General features: G+C 43.1%; 1 protein-coding gene across 1 annotated transcript; it reads right to left on the bottom strand.

The window, feature by feature from the left end:
* Positions 1–521: 521 nt before the first annotated feature.
* On the bottom strand, positions 522–21,624 carry eepd1 (endonuclease/exonuclease/phosphatase family domain containing 1). The gene is made up of 8 exons (XM_034545575.1): positions 21,376–21,624; positions 20,333–21,261; positions 10,193–10,244; positions 5,048–5,158; positions 3,389–3,523; positions 2,695–2,833; positions 1,623–1,817; positions 522–754 (listed from the first exon to the last, which is right to left on the bottom strand). Exons 2-8 carry the CDS (start codon positions 21,178–21,180, stop codon positions 564–566), a joined length of 1,671 nt encoding a protein of 556 aa, XP_034401466.1. The 5' UTR covers positions 21,181–21,261; positions 21,376–21,624; the 3' UTR covers positions 522–563.
* Positions 21,625–23,359: the final 1,735 nt, after the last annotated feature.

Below are 23,359 nucleotides of genomic sequence, written 5' to 3'. Positions count from 1 at the left end.
GTGTATTGGTTTTCGATAAGGCATATGGCCATCTGTCCTCCTCCCCATCCTCCCTATTGCTCTGCCCTTGAACCAGTTCACAAAACAACACATATTTTTACCGTCACAAGCAGCATGTCCTCCGAAGGCCCTCTGCTCATCTCCATCACAGAGGAGCTGGCTTACATAATTTAGTAGCGCTCAGCCTTTCGTGAGCTCCATCCGGGACGTTATCACCCTTCTCGACTGACAGAGGAGATGAGCGTCACAGCTGGAGAGCCCGGTTATTCACAGGATCCCGATAAGACTAATGAGAGGTCGGACACAGCTGGAACATCTATCGAGTTCTCTTTATTTTTATATACATATAGAAAATGTTTGGCACATTCCTTTTTAAAGTACATTATATATATATATATATATTGTCGGAACATGTTATGGCTCTATGACCAGTGACTATCGTACATTGATACATTTAATCCAAAAAGGCAACCTTGGCACTTCTTCACATTCATCAGGAAGCTCAGTCACACTACTCAGTCTTTTTTTTTTCTTTCTGTGTGGGCAGAAATTTCTATTGTTGGTCACCGCTCGTGTTTAGGTACAATGTCGCCTCTGTCCACCACGGACATGCCGGGCCTGCTCAACTCCTTCGGGGGCACGTCTGCGTAGAACTCGGCCACCACGGGGCAGTGATCCGACGCCACGCCGCCCCACGACCAGTTGTCCGGGATCCAGGGGTTGGTCAAGCCCTCCCGCACCACCATGCAGTGGCCTGTTGGAGGAAGAGGCACGAGGAGACGGGGAAGTCAGACGCCATGTGGGACCGCGTGCAAACTTCTCACAAAAGCACCGTGTTGCAGTTTACATCCGACAGCGTTTAAAGACACGTCAAAGTCATTGGACATTTTAAAACTCTATGCAGATCAAATGTATTATTATTTAGTGTGAAATTCTCATAATTAGCGCATGAAATCTTGTGTTTTGTGACATTGTATCGCGTTCACTGGGATGGATCGTACCTACATATATGGACGGACGAACAATCCAAATTACTTTCATGGAAATATTTTCATGGAAATAAAAGCATAAAAAAAAGTAAACAAGGTGTCCTGTCCTACATGTAAATACCAGAACAATTGGGTTGAGTCAGCCTTCAGTCATACAATGAAGCAACTAGCAGGCCTTTTATGGATATTTAATTATCAGGCCCATCATTGAGGTTTGGGTCATGTAAACATTCTTACAGACCTGACTTTGAGTTAAACGACTCGAGACATAACTTGGACTTGTCTTGAAACATGACTTTTGAGTTATGTTGAATGACTCGAGACGTTACCAAAACGTGTATTATTGACTTTGACTGAGAGTTGACTTGTCTCAAATGACTTGACTTTGACTCCAGACCTTAATCTGACCTTTTTCAAATGACTCAAGACTTGTTTTGGACTTGTTTATATGTGTATATATATATATATATATATATATATATATAAATAATTAAACAATATATATACTGTGTATATATATATATATATTTTTTATATATATATATATATATATATATATATATATATATATATATATATGTTTATTTTTTATATACATCTCACTGTCCCAAAGCGCCCGTTCACTGCACCTACCAGAATAGATCTTCTTGAGGGAGCGGCTCAGCCAGATGTTGTCCAGACAGCGGGTGCCCTGCGGCGAGCGGGTGCTGATGTTGGTGAACTGGGAGGATGGCAACAGGGCACAGAGCTTCTCCTTTCTCAGGACGTCCAGCTCTGAGCTCTGAGCGGGCGAGCCAAAATCTCCCAGCACCAACAACTCCTTCTCAGCTGGAAGAGAAAGAAACGTAGGAAAGGATTTGAGCACAGGATGACATCATCATAACGCACCTTCATGTAGAGATGGAGGACACAATGTTTCAGAGGCTTCGTTTCATTCACTCTGGTGAGAATTAAGATCATAAAATAATAAGCACCCCACAACTTCATTTTTTTAATACTTTTAATTCTCATAAGATCTAGAATAAAGTGGGACTCTCTGGTTTAAACTTATATTAATCAGTTTTCATTCATATAGTTTTTTTTGCCCCCTTCTTCACAAAGTATCTGCAGGCCACTGCCCAGATTTTATAAACATAATGCAGCTTTCCCATAAAACCTTTCTTAAGAAATATGAATTCTTTGTCTGAAATGTCTTCCTTTCTCTTAATTCAATTCAATTCAGTTTATTTTATATAGTTTGCCTCAGAGGGTTTTACAATCTGTACACATACGACATCCCTGACCTTTGACCTCACATCAAATCAGGAAAAACTCCCCAAAAATAACCTTTCACAGGGAAAAAAGGGAAGAAACCTTCAGGAGAGCAACAGAGGAGGATCCCTCTCTCCAGACGCTCTCCATTTCTCTCTCCGCCTCTCACTCACTAAAGACGAGGCTCGAGCTCTCCTCTGGAAACATTGCGTGTAGCTGTATTGCTGTAAGTAGACTTTTAGAGTCTTTGGGTTTATACTCGCCGTCTAGTGCCAGAAAAAAGGTTGCGACAATAAAAAGAAAAAGTGTGGAAAAATTGAGAATTGAGAGTGCAGTAAAATATATTTTTTTTAAATACCGGGAAAATTGGGACAAATTTGGTCTGATCCCTTATAATTGAGCCGCGTGTTGTGTAGGAGAGGCGACCTTTACTGGCCCAACCGGACAGACTGACCTTTGAGTGTTTCCTGGATGCTGGGGGGGAGGTGCGGACACTTGGCTTCGTCCGTGTTGTGGTTCTTGCCGTTGGACTCTCCTGGTGCGGCTCTGGCCTGCATGTGGACGTTCACCACCGTCAGCTCGTATGAACCCACCTGATGGGGACAAGTTAGTCATTTGAATCCAGTTGGCTATAAAAACAAAAGAAAAACTAAATTGCAGGGACATGCGTTGGTACCACTGGACATCCTTACTAATAGAAGTGATGAACTGGAATTATTCTTTAATAATAAAATTCCTGTCCATGTATAAATTATGTCTATCTTACAACTTTTATGTTTTCACAACAACAAAGTATGGCATCCTGTTGCCAAACTGTTGACGTTAATTACGAACATTAATACCACTTTAAAGTGGAAACCTCAAAGACTTAATAAATAAATGTCCGTTTAGTCACTATAACTAACACAATGCTGTTTGAGTCCGTGGCGCACTGATGAAAAGCATTGCAATTATTAAATATTTGCAGTATAATGAAATTTGCGTGTGTTGCAACATTCCCTGAAACACAACACACATGCACTAACATGCACATCCGTGCACTAACATGCACATCCGTGCACTAACATGCACATCCGTGCACTAACATTACAACACACAGAGCGTCTTCATTCTCCGATCAGTGAGACCGAACTCCTCTTCACACTCACAGAGAAGTGAGCCAGGTAGAGTCGAGGGGAGGCAGGATTTCCGTTGCCGTTGACGATTGGAGACTCCAGGACTACAGCATCCTTCAGGTCAACACCGGACGAAGTGTCCCACAGAAAGCCAGAGTAGCTCACTCCCTGGAACAAGAGGATCATGGGAAATGGAGTCAGATGTATGCATCTAAAATAAGATACCCAAACTGAATCAGGAATAGCTCCCCAGGGTTATATGCATATTTCTGGTCGCCTTAGAAAAGTATGAAGTATTAATTGTAAGTAAACCGATTTTTATTACCACTCCAGAGTAAATGGAAACGCAATAAAGGAAAGAATAAGACTTTTTTTTATCATCGCCTGGTATATAATCTAAATGTCAAAGGCAATAACACGATCCTAACCAGGATCTATAGATAATGATGCAACTGAATGTCTTCTCCTACTCTTCTACAATTGGGCCTATACATTTGATCATGAATACACATAAATGCAGTATTTATGCACTATTGTTTTGGCAATTTTTACTGTTTAAAAGTTGACCATTTACTGGGAGATTTAATTTAAAAAATGTCCATTTCCATATAGCCATGTTATGAATAGCATAAATCTTCCCAAAGACTTTAGAATAATGATAAACACAATTCATTTTTACCAAAATGATGTACATATATATGTATGTCACTGGCTGTAAAAGGTGAAGTTTGAATGCTTTGTTTCCCCGTTGTGTGTTTTGAGTCGAGGTGCATTTAAGTGCATTAGAAAGCTCAGGATTTTCTAGATTCCAAAGATACCAACGTGTGATTGTAGAGGAAATTATGATGGATCTTTTGAACACAAGCTGCTTGTACATTTACATGATATTTATACAACTCTATTGTTTAAATACTTTGTAATAAGACATATAGTTTGAATAGCATACAGGCGATTTATAGATTCTGAAACACTGAAGACTCAATGTTTTCAAAAAACAGTAAATGCAAATTTCTTCATAATCATTGTGAGATTTTTATAACTACACAAAAAGGGGGCGGACCCGGTACTCTCCGTCCAGCTTCAGGAGTTCATACTGGCGTCCTTTAACAGCGCCGACTCCGTAACTAACGAAGAGCTTATGACCACTCATTCATACGCTGCATCATGAAGTGTCACAAGCTAAGCTGTAATCTTCTCCTTCAGAGTGCATCATGACTATTCGTCAGTCCGCTACAGGGACGGGAAAGAAAGCACATTTATTAAAATGAAAATCTTATGAGCCTCGAGGTCTTGCGTTGGTAACTGAAATAAACTGTGTGAAAAGGCCTCAGTTCAAACAGAGAGACGTGTCAGCCAACCTAGTTACCAACTTAGTCACAGCTCAGTGATCTCTGTATGAAAACTGCTTTTTGTTTTACAGCAGTGAAAACTCAAAATGCTAAAAAATGTAAACAGGATAAGGAATGAAAACAATTTTGCAAGAAAACTGTGCAGAAACGTTTTAATGAAAAAATCAGGACACGTAGAAAAACAAAAAGTAAAGACGTTCATGCAACTTGTACAGCATGACATGATTAAAAAAAAAAAAAACTTTAAATATCAAACTGTGAGTTGTTTCTCTCAATTCAGCTGCTTCAAATGTCTGCTGTAAATCTGCTCTTGAAACAAAGAGAAGTATCAGAGGTGATGTACCTTGCTGGAGTGTCCAGTGGGTTTCTCAGACACAACACTTTTCCAGAGGCCTCGTGGCCATTTCCACTTGCGTATGCTGGCCAGCGTTCCCATGTTCAACTCCACACAGAACTGCAACAGAAAACAGAGAGAAGACATGTTGTCAGCACGATGCGCACACACCAGATTGGTTGTTGGTTGCACTTCATGATTTGTAAATGATGTGAATGTAGTTTAGGTCCTGCTGACTTAGACGTAGAAACACGGTAAATAAATCACTTGTAATACATGGTTAACTTTCTATTAGAAACAATGTACTGTACATTATAAGACACTAGTGCCAACTAAGGACACTGAGTTGATAATAATGAGAATCTAAGCATGGCATAGTAAACATGATAAGCCCACGGGGGCTTGAATACATAAAGGGAACAGTGGTTAACTTGGAAAATATCTCCTGATGTTTATCTGATAATTAAATGCCAACACGACTTCATCTCCGCTTCTGATCAGTTTCCAATCAGAAGTGCAGGTCACTCGCAGTGTTTGTTCTATATTTTAACACCCGAGGGCAGATTAACTGGTGGCGGAAGTTCTGCTTAACAGTGGAGGAACGATATGGAGTTCAGTGAACTCAAGTAGCCTCATCTCGTAGAGGAAACACAGAGGGAAAGAGGAAGCCTCTCGTCGACGTCACCGTCGGCTAAAAAGCAGAAGTTGGGTTAGCTGGAAATGAAATAAGTAGGAGAAAGGAAAGGAATCGAGGGAGCTGCTCACATGCTCACGAGGGCTCAGGTTGCTGCGCTGGCTGACTTGCCACTGGCTCTAAATTTAACCCGAGAGCTTCCCTTTAGGAACCCCACGTGGGGCACGCACGCACATACACGACCTGAAATGACATCCGTTAAGATTTACGGTGACTCTCCGCAAAACATCGTCGGGATAAAATGTCGAGTCGGCGACGAGCAGAAGTCTCACGGAAAAATGTACGTTTGCTAAAGCGTGTTTTTAAAAAAACATTTTTTAATGGCAGCGTTTGTTTAAACCGATGTCAAAGTCGTTTCACGTTCAGGATAAAGGTCAGTCGGGAGAACGCCGGTGCTTCTCCAGACTAAATGAAAGCAGAACTACATTAAATCCAAGCAGCTCGTCTACATTACATTGTGCTCGCCCCGGCAACTTGAAATGTTTATATTAAACTGCATTAACGTTAAAAGTCAAGTAACGGAAGGCGCTGCGGTTGGGTTGTTGAGGCTAGTTAGCGAGGAGCTAACCCCAGTGTTAGCGGGAGGCTAGCAGCAGGATTTTAGTACTAAGGTGCCTTCAAATGAGAGCTCGCTCGGTTTTAGAGATTTAAAGCGGTGCTTCTGTGTGTCTCTTTCTGGAGAAACAACTAATCCAATAGTCGACAAAATCATATAAAGTCAAACAAAGATTTTTTTGAGTCGAGGCCCGGTTTTAAATATTGTTCAACGTAAATTTCTGCTACTGTGATTCGTGCACTTTTAGTATGAGAGCACAAGTTGTGCTCTTGAATGCATTTAAAGTCTCCTGGTTTGGGATTCAGCTGCGTGTAACATACTGTACACATAAACAGTTTGACAGATATCTGGAAGTGTTACATAAAACTCGAAACCCATAACAGGTTCACAAGAGCGGTGCAACGCTAGATAACACCCATGAACGCCGTTCTGTGTCAAAGTCTATCGGGTCAGCTCGGTGGCTGCAGCGAGATACACAATCGCATAGAAGTGCATTCTTTTATCGTCGCAGAATGATAAAAAATGAATACGCAATTTTTTTTCGTCGGGAGGTCAGAAACTCCCAACGGGATTTTTACTTTCAGCCGTAGTCCCCCAGAGGCCTTTGAGCCTGTAAAAGGCAACAAAGATTAATTGCTCACACGTATTAACTTCGCCAAAACACCCTCATAATTCATCTTGTGGGGCACAGCATGCAGTCAGGGCCCTGGCGAGGAGCCCAGTGGGCTGGGAGGAATCACCTGGCAGAGCTGCCTGGGTCCTGTGATACCTGGACCCGCCATGCAGGTACACAGCTAAAGAAAAAAACAAACAGAAAACTGGCTTGTGTCTCACTGCCAAGGATTTAATGATCCGATTACTAGAATGATTGTTTTCCAATAGAACAGACAGAGGATGTAAAACCCTCCTCATCATAACTCAGAAGGCCTGAGAAAAATCATCAGGATTATGTTCTGCTTTTGGCTCAAAGCCTGCGTTACGAAATAGGTGAAAGATGTGAGATCTAACCAAACAGGACAAGGCACGCTTTTTTTTATTTTTATCACGAGTAATCATTCAAGCCCTTGGTTTTATTTTAAAATAATAATAACTGCAGCTTCCTCTTATCTTTTTAATTATTACAAAAAAATCCTCACCCCTGAGCACATGTTCAACCTCACTACAGGAAGGAGCTCTAAGAATAGCGATTTAATTCAATTTAGATTACTTCGGCGCGTGACTGTCATGAACACTGCAGCCTCTTGGAGTGCAGTTGGTCTCCGTTCTGCCTGCTTTGCATGTCTGTGTTTCGGCCTTCAGATCTCAGCTGATTTAATAAAGGCTGAGTAAATATCCTGATTGGAGCGTCTTTCATTTCTTCTTTTAAAGAACCACTCGTGATCATCACAACAACAACAACAACAACAAGGGCCTAATTAAAGCAGGGTGGACAAATGAAGACATTCAGGAGCAAACAGGAGAACTCACTGAACCCCCGAGACGGCTGCCAGATAACCGTGTCTGGGTTTGCCAAAATCCACACAACACAAAGACAACAAGGACAGAGAGAGAGAGAGAGAGAGAGAGAGAGAGAGAGAGAGAGAGAGAGAGAGGGAGGGTTGAAGTTTTTATAAGGTGGGAAGCGAGGCTATTTGTCCAGTTATGCGTAATCATTATTGTGTTTTGCGCAAAAGCTTTTTCATAGTAACCAGGAAGGCATTTTACAGTATGAGTAATCGTGAGTTTGAGAACCAAAACCGCAGACAGAGAGGGTTCCTTAGCGACCACACAGACCGGAGGACGACGGTCTGAGGCCGGCACACGCCGTCTGTGTGACTAACACCAACACATGTCCAGCAAAGTGACACCAAATGGACATTTAAAACACGAATGCAGTAGAGTGTAAACCCACCAAGTTAGATATGCCACACTGTATTGATGATATAAATCCTCACGATGTACATTTCAACAGATTGGGCAAAGGAATGTAAATGATGTTTTAGTCTTTTGAGAGTCTGTTTTGCCCCGGTGGTCTCCTACAGGGCTTAAAACAGTCCTCTGGTTACAAAAAACTGTTTGATTGTAAAGGAGACGAATACCATAACATTGTGAACATGAGTTTATGGTCTCAATCGCTAGTTTCACGTCTTCTTCAATACAGCACGATGTTCATTTAGTAAATTATGGTCCCACTTAAGAGTGACATTGCCAAGATTACATCTGTTCCCATTTCTTTCCCCTGGCTCCCTGTACATGCTAGATTTCAAGATACTACCGTAAAACTTTAAAAGTAAAATATAGAATATTGCTCGGACTTGCACTTTTGTGTGTTTTGCTCATTGCTGTTCGTATTATATGTACGGCCCTTTGAGGAAAGCGTTGTGATATAATTATAGAGTCTGACATCAAGTCAGAGTTATTTAGCTGTGTAGAGAATTCATCACATGCTTTCTCTCGTCTACATGTGAAGGGGGAACCCAAACACACCACAAGCAAAACACCACAGCAATCAGATCATAGGTAAGTTATGACATTCATAGAGTTCCAACTGTCATTCAAAGTAACGAGAGGCTGTTTACAGACATGTATTCATTTATTTCAGGCCCTAAAAATGGAGTTTTAAACAAGAAACTGAGCGAGAGCGGACAACGTCCCTCAATCACTCGGCAGGAAGAGATGAAAAGAGAGGGCGATGATGAATAAGACGAGACGGAATAGATTAGAAAACAGGCAGAACACCCGTGTGGGAGGCTGGCAGGAGTGAAAACGCTGCGATGTGCCACAGCTTGTCCAGAGGTAACTCATCCCGCCCACCACCTCCCTCTCGCTGTCCAAAATACACTGTTGCTGACCTACTTCCCTTTTTTCACGGCGCTCTGATTTCTCTGCCAAGGATCCATCTGGTAGCCAATACAGAAAGTGACACGGCACACGTGCGATCGAGTATTTTAGGCCCGGACAGGGACGCAATCGCGCCGCTCGGAGACGTCTGTCGAACGTTTGATGGAAACGCTGACATGTGCGCCCAGGAGGAGAGCGGGCGATCTGACTGTGCAGCACACGTCCAAAAGGATAAGAGAGTAGAACGAGAAGCGCTGAGAAGGAGAGTGGAACGAACACTGGACTGTTTGCCCCGGTCGTTTGACTAGTTCGAAAGAAGATGGTGCTCGGCACAGTTGATTTTGAATGCGAACGTCTATTTCTATGATTTCAGCTGTGCTACGTGGTCCATACAATCTGGATTTGCAGTTCCTACCATGTAAGCCTCCGCCAACCATTCATGTCGCATCTTACATACAGTATATGTCCGAAATGTCATCACTTCATCATTTGATCCTATTGGACGTTTGTGTAAAATTAGTGTAATTCATTCTTAATTATAAATACTTGGCCCAAGAAAATGTTTTTTTTAGGTGACCATTCACCACCAAATTCTAATCAGTGGGTGTTTAATCTAAATTCAAAGAAATTCCCTGCAGCCGTTTCTGAGATATCACGTTCACGAGAATGGACGGACGGACAACCTGGAAACTTAATGTCGACGGAGAAGGCTGAGAATCTGGAGGTCTGAGTCCTGTTTTTTCCCCTCACATAAATAATCTTTATCCAATGTATCCCGATTACTGCTGAAGCAGACACCCCCGCCAACCCATAGCAACCAGTGTCACATATATATATATATATATATATATATATATATATATATATATATATATATATATATATATAGTGTGAGATCCCAGTGGAGTGCTCACACAGTCCCAACCCAAATGTGAGCCTAGAAATAGAAGAGAGAGAGAAAGAGAACAAGAGAGGTGGGGTGGGCGGCAGCATTTGCATAACAGCGACATATTAAATAAAATGGGGAAACTGAGCGAGAGTTTCTGGTGAGACATCTCTTTACAACCCATCAGCTCTGCTTTACCTTCTCCAGAGCCTCCCGCTCCAGCAGGTCCTGCACTGCCAGTAACTTGATGCTGAAAAAACAGAAAAGAGAGGACGGGGTTTAACTTTTACGTCACAGGATAAAAAAATAAAAAAAAACAACAACAAAAAACACACAGACATCCACGCCGAGCAAACTGAGATCCACGAACCACGTGACAGATACCCTACAGCATGCGCAAGGCTAAATCACATCGATATTCATGAGTGATTTCTCATTTAAATGCAGATTTAATTCCTGGGAACTAATTTTCTGCATGGAACTTTTAAGGTCGGAGCTTGAAAAAAAACAATTTGCTCGTAATGAGTTTTAAAACGTAACATTTGTGTCTATAAGCGTGAGAAATGTTTAATGTTTAATGCCTAAACCTGGCCATGTATTCTATGATCGTGCACACAGTGAACGTGTGATTGTGTTGACACAACAGATACAAGTGGCACTGGCCAAACTGGATCCTCAACGCGATCAAAAATGTGCTCGGGGCACATTCAATGTTTTTATAAGCTGTCAGGCAGCTGAATAACTCTATAACTCTTATTGAGGGAGTTTGGATTGGTGTAGTAAACACATTATTGCGCTGTGAAAGAGGGGGGCCTTTAGAGCCCAATAAACATTTATCCGTATACTTTTTTTTTTTTTTTTTTTTTTTTAAATGACTTTCCAGACCAAGCACAATAAAAAATATACAAATGTCTTCTTTGTCCCTGAAAGTGGAATAAGTTTCCCCCCAAAAAAACTCTTCCAGAGCTCAATCTGAGCCGTTTATTACATTCGAGCCAGGAGATAAAAAGCGCTGCTGCAGTTACACGAGGCATTATTCTAATGCGCACGCACACACACACACACACACAAACACACACACACACACACACACACACACACACACACACAGCTCAGCCTGCAGGCGCCATATGTTATAAAGTGATTCACAACACAATAAAAACGAAGTTGGTGGCAACGCGTTGCCCCTCGTTCACCTCTAACCTCCTAATCCGTACAGAAAAATCACATTGCGTAACATTTTCTATTAGTGAAGGCCTGCTGCTGCTGCATTACAGGAGCTCTGCTACCTCTCCAGACTGACTCACATTCACTTCCCTGAGTCACCGGGCAGCAGCAGCAGCAGCATCACACGTAACGTAATCACTCGGCAATTGTGATGGAGGACAGAGAGGAGTTAGGGCACAAATCCTCTGCAAAGGTTGCCCTACAAAAAAAAAAAAGTCTGTGAAGGACAACATCGGCCAAGAGGAGAGCGAGCACTCCGCCTGTCAGGCTGCATCCCGCTCCGACAGGAAAGACGGCAGAGGAGACCTCCCCACCAAAGGGATATCATTCACCTTGTGTTGCAGGTTTTACAGAAAGCGGAAACAATTTCTTAAGTGCAACATCCTGTTATTCACTTAAAAAGCGCATCAGTTGAGGACCGTGGCCGTAGAAATAAAGAGTGGGACGGACGTTCGGATACAACGGGGTACAGGCAGAGGACGCTTCAGCAAACGATGCACGCAACCTCTGGAAACAACAAACGCCCTCCTGGTTACGACGGAACTGGAGGGGCGGTTTCGTTAGTCGAGGAACGGGGCGTTATCGAGCACCGCGTGGTGGCAATTAGCCAACCAGTGGGAGGCACGCACGGTTTCCATTCACATGATGAGTATCGAGTAAAGCACTCTATTGATATCCGTGTCACTTCAAGGGTACCGGTGTTTACACAACGACCCACTGGCGTGCGTCGTCAGCACAACAACGAACAATCTCCATTTTCTTTTGACCCGAGTCAAACAGAATATCCTCAAGAGGCCTTTTAAACACTTCAGTTGACCTCACGTACACAAACAACTGGTGTGTGTTCTTCATTAAGAGGGAATATTAAGTACTATTGATGTATTCAGACAAAAAAAAAATCATTGCGTTGTACCAGGACTTTTACAGTTTACAGCCACAATCAGAACTAGTTGAAGGTATGTACATCTTAAACCTCAACACATCCACTGTGACTGGAATTAGAACCAATTGAAGCAGCTGCTGATGCATATTCAGCAGCCCGTCCAGTAGGTGAAGGATAAAGAGGCACGGCGGTGAAAAATAGCTCTCGACGGGTGGAAAACTCAGGGCCTATTACTATTATACGAAAGCTGAACAGGCTGAGTCAGAAATATCCTGCCCGCGGTTATTCTGATATGTTGGTGCACCGCTTAGTGGATTTACTGCCGTTGTCGTGTGAAAAAGGGAACAACGTTTGTTTTAAATGCGTTATAGATGCTGGCTCTTCTTACGCAACAGCCTGCAGGTCTCGAGGCGGCCAATGTTCCACACGGCACAAGGGTAATAACTTACTGATGAGTTTTGCAGGGTTCACAGCCTAAGCCGGGCTTTCAGGGTTCATTCTTTGGGAAGCTCAGTACATTTAAAGTCCGGTGTGATCGGCCCACCATGGAGATCGGCCCACCATGGGAGCAAAACAGGGTCGTGGTGCATTTTTTCTTGCATCTTTTTGCTCGTCGGTATCGTTGCATTTCGGTTGCGGTTTAAAACATTTTCTGCGAAACAGCAAAGTAGCATGAAGCCAATGTTGCAGCCGAAACAGCGTGGACACAAAAAAATGTTTTTATTTCATGTCGCTCAGACAGGACGACATTATGTTAAACAAAACCAGAATGGATGGGCTAAATATAACTGGATACAATTGGGATGTGGGGGTTGTCGAACATCGGTCTCGTGGTTGAAAGTCCTGTGTCTGTTGGACTTATCCACCGTCCTACCTTCCGATATTTAACACCACCTCACTCTCTCTGAACATCGCGTTGTCGCATGGAGGCATTTAATTTGTGGGTGCACCACGAAAAAAAAAAAAACTTGTGTCCATGCACACAAAACCTATACATTGTTTTTCACTACTATTTCATTGTGTATTGTTTAAGTTTGTAAAGCTGAAATACATCCAGATCAGATTATCTCCAGTATCCAGAAACTGTGGTGAAAAAGCCATGAAATGAGAGCTACTCTCTCTTTACATAACAATGCCATTGAACTCCTCTTTGCAAATGGACGAGCAGTATCAATATTCCTTATTTCACTTTTCCACTGCCTGCCCCGCCCAACTGAACAACCTCCCGTTACGCAACACACAGTCGGAGCAGAAACTGCTTCGTAATCAGCAGAGTCCACAAATGCTGTATTCAGAACAAACAGGCCTGCAGTCACAGACACAATACCTGGAGGTGTGATCGCAGCGCACTATGAAAACGGGAAGATCCCGATTCCTCCGGCCAGGATTCAGTCCCAGCGCGCCCCGAGTTGACCTGCGCTGTCGTGAGGAGATGAAGGAAAACGCTGAGTGTGCGCGATGCAGCGAGTGCTTCGATTGTGCTTCCAGGCTTTTAGAGGCCAATAAAATGTGCTGTGTCTATAGGAGATAGCCCTGATGCAAACAACACTTTGAGAAAGTGGCGGTGCAAAAACACACACAGAGCTCGCAGAAACACTCCCGTGACATCGAGCCTAATCCATCAGTGTCACCGTGACAACAGAGGTGGATCTCTGGGCCCCATATCTGGTGCCGCTGTGCAGACACAAACACAACGTGCCGGGGCAAAACAGAGCGTCTGCTTCGGTATTTGTCAGATTAAAAAAAAGGCAAATCTGAGGACAGACCCAAGGTTGCATAAGAAGTGACGGGCGTCAGCGGCGGAGACGACCTCGCTCGTAAGTAATGCCTCTCGCCCTGAATGAGGAGAGGGCTGCAGTTCACCACACATTTAACTCTTAACAGTAATATTAAAAGCATAACTATGAGCTAAGAGACTCGGAAGTAATAAATCAATAACAACCGTTTGGATCGGTCGCAAATGACAAACAATTCCAGCCGCCTGTGCTGGCGAGCAATGTGAGGAGGATTATTCTGCTGTAGTGATGTAAAAAGTTTCTTTACTTTCTTTTCACCCTAAAATCATACACACGGTTCCTTTAAGGTGCACTATTCCGACCACTATTTCTAGAAATCCCTAGCGCCTATATAAGGCAATGCCTCCTTTGTTTCAATCCCCCCCCCCCCCTGATTAAAGTGAGCGGTGTTTATCTAACTGGTGACGATAGCAAGTCTGTTTGATTTGCTGCTGCAGGACACAAACGAGCCCTAATCAGCTGTTTTTTTTAAAGCAAAAAATAAATTGGGTTGGGAGCACTGTGTTGGGCAATGCCCCTAACTCACTGTCCAATGGCAATAAAAATGCTGCGCCAATGGAAATTTCCACATGAGCACCCAGCACCCAGCACCCTGCGTCAGCTCAGCAGAGCACTCCCTTTGCAGCACCCCATCCTCATGACCTCAGTACCCACGCTGGCCTCAATCGCACTGGATTCCTTTAGTGAATAAGGTCGTCTCCGTGAAATCAAAGAGCTATTCACTAATGTCCCTGAGATGTGAACACCCAGCGTGTTTACTGATAGCTCCGTCAGTAAAGGGATTAAAAGAGTGTGTGACGCTGCTGCCAAAACTCCGTGCCCGCCTATCTCATAATCCGGGCCTAATATACCGAGCACAGATGTTGGGTACATCATCTCGACAGCTGCTGGGCTTGCGTACGTTTCAGTCAACAGATTTGTGGGCATGTGTACAGTCCATTGCTAAGCCTGGGAGTGGCCCTGCTGCGGGTGCAAATGCATGTTACGGTATCAAAGAATGAGAATGCACTTTGTGGAGAATAATGTGCTCCATACTAGTTTCAAAAGATTTGCTTCCTTGGTGTAATCACGCTAAACTAGTCACATAATAATAATAATAATAATAATAAGTCTTAATTTATATCACATATGTTGTACTTAAATAATAAAATAAAAACACAGAGCATGCTTTTTACACTAACGTTTTAAGAGCTATTAAAAACTTTCAACAGATGAATAAAAACTGGAGAAAAAAAAAATGTATTTGATCATTTATTTGAAATGACAAAAATAAATACAAATGTGTGGATAAAAGTGTTCTTGTAAATACATCAATAGTACTTTGTGGGCCGCACATAAAACACACTTTGTTTCCTTTAACCCCGGCTCGGTCTCGGTCTCGGTCTCCTTCACGTGAACGGAGGAAGGAAAACCATTAAGACTATAATAAATAAGGGCTATTCAAGTATCCATGCTGGGAAGTTGACTTATCGGGAACACACAAAAAAAAACACCTGCTGATTTAAAAAGACACCTCTTTCCCCATCATGTGACAGACCAAGAGAATGAAATGCTGTGTGTGAATGCAGCCGTTCACAGATTCTCAGCTGGTAGTTCTCAGTAGAGAATTGATAAGCTACACAAGGAGCAGAAGCATGTCCGATTAGAGTAATGCGATTAACAAAAAAAGAGCGAACGACAGCAGCGGCCATCTATAGGCCTGTCACTCAAAAGACCGACCGCTCATTATCACGTAATTGCCTTCAGTGGCTCCAGTGTAAACATGTGGCCGTCGACATGAAGGAAGGGGGCGTCGATACCGAATGTGAAAGGCAGGACGGTGAGATTATCAACGCCTCGTTGAACCAGGATTTCAGTCAATGTCATCGATTGTGTTCGATGCTAATGTTTCGTCAAATTCATAAACGATCTGTCGGATGCACATCTGAGTTATTATTAAAAAATGAAACCGAGCACAAACCTGAAGAAAGCGCCGCTATGGCTGACACAACGAGGATGCAGGTCTCTTGGTCTGGTGTCTCTTCCCTCTGACCTGCAGTGCACTACAACTAGCTTTTAGCAGCTCTCCACTTCACGTGTGATGTCAGCCATCCATCCCATATCACCATTAGCTCTGTCGGCAAGGTCAGGGGTCGCCGACAGACACAGCACCACTGAAAACAAAACCTGGTGTCTTGACATTGTGGTGAAGAAGAAGAAGAAAAAACAACAACCTTGAGTAATATTGTGGCTTTGAAAGTTCGGCGTGTTGAAGTCACGGAAAGCGATGTTGACCGAAGCAGAGTCATAAAGCCCCGGGATGAATGGGAATGGTTCCTTTCACCTTTTGTCTTTGGGTTTTGTCGTACGCAGCAATTAAAATAACTCTTTACAACGCCGTGGTGGAAGTATTTATTGACGAGGAAATAATGTACCCGACAGTCCAGTGCCTCCGAGCTGAGATGCTTTAGCCAGTTGTAGATAACGGTCAGCGGGCTGTCGTCCCACTGGTACCTGGCAACCTCCCTTTGGGATGTTGTGCACCGTCACTGCAGCGGCTGCAGAGACGAGTTCCAGCACATAAACCCACAAATCTGTTCCTTTTTTTTACATTTCTGTTCCCGTACAGATACGACGACAAAAAGATGCGAGCTAGATACGATAAGAGATTTTGGGGATAGGTGTCTTTTTTTAAAAAACTTTTAGACTGAGGAATGCTAGCTTGCTCCTAGCCTTTATGCTAAGCTAAGCTAACCATACCGTGTACTGACTCGGTACTTAACGCTCAAATAGATTTTCTCATCTAACTCTTGAAAAGAGTAAACACATTTTCCCATAAATGTGGAACTATTGCTTTTACATTGCCTTCACAGAAGTCACGCTCACATCTACCGGCTCGTCCACAATAACTCACACCAAAAACATAATAAAAGAGATGACAAAAGATCTAATATCAAAGAGCACACCGTTCTTTGGACAAACCCTTTTCTCACTGCCGACCTTGTAACTCAATTGCATGTGTTTTAGTACTTCCTGTGTGCCATCAGGTAGGTGGGACGCTGCACTGGATGAATAGAAGCTGTCACACCGTACGGTCGTTCTCTCTCCTGCAGCCCTGCTCTACAATTTGAGAGAAGGATGGATAAAATTGTTCGTTGCATAAAATGCTTGCTTCGTGCAGCTCGGAAGACGCGACGACGTGAATGTTTCAAAACTGAGGCGGACATATATTTTTTTTCCCCCTCTGTGACGCAAGAGAAGAACCACAAATTAATAAAGCATTAAAAAAACAAAAATTTAAACCCCCCAGAAATGGCCTCCGACATGCTGCCAGGCAGAAAAAGACGATCCCTTGGAGCAGACTTGACAGCAACAAAAGCTTTTCACCACCGCGGCCACGTCGGCTCTGAATCCAGTGAGTCCCTGTCGGCTCACGTCTACACCTTGATGCACGTCAGCCCTGCTGTTAAGAGCTTGTGGCGGCTCTTTCACTTGGCTTCAGCTGTGTGTGTGTGCGCTCGTGTGTGTGTGTGAGGCTGACTGAAGGCTGGCTGATTACTCACTTCAGCAGGCTGTGGTGCGGCTGAGCGCAGTTTGCTGCGTAACCTTTGGAAAGCAGGAGTTCGTTGAACTCTAGTAGCTCTCCGCTTGTGCCTGGAGGAAAGCCAGGAAGTGTGTAAACCCAGGCTGGACCTTGTGACTGCTCACACTGCGCAAACACACTTACTCTCCAGTATGGCCTCCTCCTCCTTAACAATGATCCAGACAATATCACCGTTTAGGGTTACAACCCATGGCTCGGGAACACAGGAAGTAGGAGGCATGAGCGAGGGGGGAAGTGGTGGAGATTTACAAAAGGATGGGTGGGTGTGTGTGGAGGAAGATCTATAAAAAAAAGGTGCCAAAGGTAACCGGACAATTCTTATTAAAAAACAAATACCACGACACGCGCTCCTTTGTCAAACAGATTAGTCATGTGAGGCTCCAAGGCTTCACCCAATATGTACTGGGCGTGGATAAACATGGATGATCGCAATCATCTGAAATGAAGGAACTCATTCCACACATTCTTTGCAGTACATTTAACATTTAATCATTTTACGTTCTTCAGTCAACAGCTGGCCAGAGGGGAGCAGCCTCCGTCTAGGACACTTAGTTTTTCACAAAGCCTCTCCAGTGTAAATTATTGTTTATTACTCATTATTTCACCATTTTAACTTACATGGCATAAATAATGTAACTGTGCTGAAAGAGTGTTTACCCACCGTACGTGTTATCAGCCGATCAAATAATAACGTGTTATTTCTATTCGGTTTTATAGTTTCTCTCTCTCATTTTCCGTCTCTTTCGCTTTCATTCAGGAGCTGTTTGCAAAGGTTACGTTACGTAAGAAACGTAACGTGACTTATTCTGACCCAGACCGTGATCTTTTTCTAACCCTAATATCGTAGCTTTGTTGCCTAAACCTAAATTGTGTTCACGCTGGTAGCTCGTAATTTAACACATTGGGCGTGGCGATGAGAGGTCCTGGTCACTCTACGTAGGCCATCACTCTGAGATCGCCTCCAGCAGACAGAAAGTAGTATTTGGCTGAAATGAAACTAAAATCCTAGACCATCAGCCCTGAAACATAATTTTTGCCAAAGGCATAAAGTGCTTGTTTTTGCAACTCTCAACAAAACCAATGTGGAAGCAGGCAGAGTTTGAACTACTGTCAAGCTCTCTTTTGGTGCCATCACTTGTACCACCACCAAGTGCAACGCTGTGAATGCGTTTGAGAGGAGACTCATTTGTAATGCATTTTCATTTCAACATTCATTACTTTTGCTACATTCAGGCCGAGTGTCGACACTACTTCTGCTTTTCACAATCCCTAAAAAGAAGTTAAAAAAAATAATAAAACGCTGCTGAAGCCGTTTTCCGTTCGAAACAACTCCGGGGTTGCATTTTAGTGTGGACGGATAGAAACGGAGACCTTTGAAAACGATTGCGCACGCTCACTTTTTGATTGAGTCTCATAAGTCTTACTTTTCGCTGTTTACAAATGCTTAAATGTTTAAAAAAAAAGAAGAAAAGGAGAACTGTACCAAATCAGTAATTCACAAGTCGAACAGACACCCGGACCTCTTTCTCTCATCGTTTTCAGCCGCCAGCCTTTCATGCAATATCTCCAAAGAATGCCGATTAAAAACAGGCCGAAGAGCGTTGAGATAAACCCATCACCCTGTTTAAGAGCTCCGGGGCCCTTCAAATGTCTGGTCACGCCGCCCCTCAAGACATGGCGTGCATTTACCAACAAAAGAGCGAGGGTCATGTGCGCAGAGCAAAACGTACATCACGTGTGTCGTATCAAGCCGAGCAATCTCAGCCCCAAGCTAATAGAGCGTTGGGACAAGGTGAATTAATCTCGCTATTTATTGATTGCGGGAACCCGACACTGAACCACTGCTCTCTGGGTTTATCGGGGCAGATTAACCCGGATTCACAGGAGGCCGATGTTCCTGCTATTTGGATGAATGCTGCAGTTTGGGCAAAAGGAACACGGTCACCCGAAGTGGTCCTTCACAGATTGCGGTGCTCTCTGGAGGCGTTTCGCCACTCGTTTTCTTTACAGGGGAGTTTTTGTCAAACAACAGTGCTGTGAATCACAGAATAAGAGTTGCATCAGCGGCAAAGTGTGTCCCTGTTTTAATGCTTTGTTGCCTTGTAATATAAATGCAAATAGAAAGTAGTTCTCTAACATCCATGTGCCACGTTTTCTTTCTTTGTGTGTATTCGTTTAGGTTATACTGCGTTTATTATACACTGCTGCAGACTTTATTCTTGTTGCACAGATGGTTTTATGACCATTAATATGTATTTATACAAATATTTGCAATTTTTCCAAAAAATAGTTTACCGTTTAAATCTTTTTTTTTTTTTTCTTTAACTTACATTTGTTGAATTTCCAAGTTCTTTTTATAAAAAAAAAATATATATATATATATTTTATATTTTAAATATATAGTGTGAGGTTCATTTTTGGTCAAATAAGCCTTTTAGTTAAATCACTGGGTAAAGATATATTTTTTAACCCTTATTGAACCTGCTCTCACCCTGTGTGAGGGAGGGAGGGAGGGAGGGAGTCTTAAAACTAGACACAGGGACACAAGATGAACTAATAATCCACAACCTTTGGGTTTTGTTGTACTTTAGAACATTTTACTAAATAATAAACTTAACAAAACGAACTGAACCTTTTATAAATCTGTGGTTGCTCTTAACGTGTAGGAACAGCATCATGACAGAAACCCACCAAGAACGGCCCCGATACCCCCATATTAAAAAAGAGGAGGGAAACATGTTTTGGAAGACTTTAAGGACATAAAATGATGAAGCTTTGCCTCACTTTTATTTATTGATTGATTGCTGATCAAATGTCGTGGCTGCAGGTGCACTGCACGTTTTACTCACTCATTCTCCAGCAGGGTCATGCACACCACCTCCTTGACCCCCGGGTTGTTGGCCTTGTCGCAGGAGCAGCCCTGCAGGCTCCAGGTGGCCAGACGCACCACGGGCTTCCCGTCCCGCAGGCCGGATGGCGGCTCCACGTTGGGCCGCACGGAGATGATCTGGGTCGGTCCTCCGGGCGGGAGGTCCAGGTCGTCGCTCCTGAGACTGAATGAAGTCGGGCTCGGGTGGGACTTAATTGTGCAGGTGAGCCCTCCATTGGTGTTGGTGGACGGCGCCCTGGAGCGCTCCACGAACACCTGGAAGCGGATTTTGTCCAGCAGGGAGCTGTTGATGTGGTTGACCCTCACCAGGTCCTCGATGCTTTTGAAGGCGCCGTGTTGCGCCCGGTAGGACACGATGTTCTTGGCGATCTTCTCCGTGATGCCTCGGATGCTCATGAGCTGCGCCGGGGTGGCGGTGTTAATGTTCATCCCGGTGCACGACTGGTGATCCAGATCTTTGCGCAGCGACGACGGGGAATGCTGGGACGAACTGGTCCTGCTGGAGACGCATATTTCCAGTTTGATCACCTCCAGCTTGGTGGCCCCGATCCCGCTCACCAGAGCCAGGTCCTCCACCTTCTTGAACCCGCCGATACAGTCCCGGTACTCCACAATGTTCCGCGCGACGATGCGGTTGACTCCCGGCAGAGTCATGAGTTCCTCCTCCGTGGCCGTGTTGATGTTCAGCCGCTCCTGGTTCACCAGGATGTGGCCGAAGTTACACGCGGCGCTGAATTTGCGCTTGCCGCAGCTGAAGTCTGTGGGGTCCCTGGGGATGGAGCGGTGGCAGCCCAGACTCCCACCCATGGCTCCGGCAGGTCACCGGGGCTCGGATCGGTGCAGCGGACGGGGGGAGCACGCAGAGGGCCGGGGCAGAGAGAGAACCGGCTGAAACAACAACAACAACATTGTTCACGGAGGTGACGGTCACATCCGCACAGACAAGACCTTCTTCCTCCCGTCGCAAACCACTTCATTAAACATTATATTAATAATACGCACCATAAAGCAGCTGTCATCAGTCCTGGCTACATGCTGCACGAAACCCACACACACGCGCCGGTTCAGCACACCCCCCTCCCCGTGCGGCTGGAGCCTGTCCGCGTGAGGGAGATAGAAGAGTTGGATATTTAGGTTGCTCTGTAAACTTTGCCCTCCAACAGTCCGCTGGGTGATTGGCCGCAGGTCGGCCTCCACACACGCTCTTCTGACAGGGAGACGCCAGCGCGCACATCGATACAAACCATTGCGCCCGACGTGCGTCAAGTTACCCAACCTCAGGCAGGCCAGGAAGTCTTGGTGTTAGTCTTCAAAGTAAAAGTGATTTTTATTTATTTATATATATATATATATATATATATATATATATATATATATATATATATATATATATATATATATATATATATATATATATATATCCATAAATTATGGGAGCCAAAGAAGGATACAGGACATAAATAAATAGGAACTTATCAAAATAAATGTATATAATTCAAAACTAATTCATTACTTTAAAAAAAATCATATAAAGAACAAATATATTGGGGATAATAAAGAACATTATATATTTTTGTAATTTTATATTTAGGCCTGTTGACCGTTTATTATTTATTCCATTCCACATTTACTCATTTCTACAAATTCATTTATACACTGACATGTACTTTTTTTCTTCTCCACACGATGTGTTGTTCTTATTCTTGGATGAATACAATCAATCAAATATCTTAATTTATATATGTATTATTACTATATTTCTAATTAAAATGTGCACATTTTAAAATATGTATATTTGGTTCTTTACCATGTCCCACCTGGGACCCCCAAATAATATTTCATATACATATCATCTTTTTCTCCCAATAAAATTTATTTTTGTATAATTGTGTTATTATATTGCCTGGAGCTCGTTAGTGCGCACAGCTAAAAAGAAGTTATACAAAGCTTTTATTTTGAAATCAAACACTCTTCGCTACTGTCATATACTGTATGCTTCCTGCAGGAGGCGTGGCTCCAGGCATGACAACCAAATATTTTCTGTCACTGGGGAAGAGGAGTTTATTACACATGCATGTACATTTTAATAATGGACCTTTGGTTAATAATTGATCATTCAATATTGATTCATGGTCTTCTGACGTAGCAACATCAGTTTACTCTTCAGTAAACTAGGATAACAAGATTTAAAAAATATTCCTCAAATGCATTTCAAAAAGAAAAAAAAAAAAGTATTAAATTAAATTAAATCTGTTTGCTTGCCAGTATTTTAAAAAGCCTTTCACACTAAATCCTAAATGTCCTGAAGTGCATTATAATCTACAGGAAGCTCTCCGTTCAAAAAGGAGGAAGGAGTGACAGATGAGATGTAACATGCAGTTTATTGATCTGCTATACAATGTGATTTTGGTGGAGGTGAGACAGAAGGGAATGCCCGATAATATGTGGCGTGCGTTAGCTATATCTAAGATTGTATTGGAATTCAGACATAGGAGGAGGGACTATTGCAGCTAGTGGTCAAAGCCTTCAGTGGCCTCCATCAATGGAAGGATGGAATGATCGCTCTGCTCCGATCCTGATTGAATTAGCATTATACTTTCTAATAGGACACGTGCTTTTGTTCCATTCTTTATAAACGGATCACGGGATTATCCATTGATCTTGTACTCGTCTCCCTTATGTAAAAGGGGGTTTGAAAAACTCGTCATTCATAGACAGAATGATTATTTCTTTTCTGGTCACAAATCCAATTGCTTTAAATGTATTATCTCCAAATGGAAATCAGAAACATGGTCACAATGGGACAGTTATATGCCCGAATTCTGAGATTAATGAATATGTGGATGCACTTTTGTTGACGTCAGTGACAAGAGCATTTAATGTTAATGTTTGGTAAACAAGCAATCTCCAAAGAGTGATTTAGAGACTGTAGGGATTCCTAGAAGGATGCTTGAGGCTCCTCCCGGGGTTCGAAGTGCTATGGTTC

The sequence above is a fragment of the Cyclopterus lumpus genome, chromosome 11 (assembly GCF_009769545.1).
Source record: "Cyclopterus lumpus isolate fCycLum1 chromosome 11, fCycLum1.pri, whole genome shotgun sequence".
NCBI classification, from domain to species: Eukaryota; Metazoa; Chordata; class Actinopteri; order Perciformes; family Cyclopteridae; genus Cyclopterus; species Cyclopterus lumpus.
This window is presented reverse-complemented; position numbering and strand designations above follow the sequence as displayed.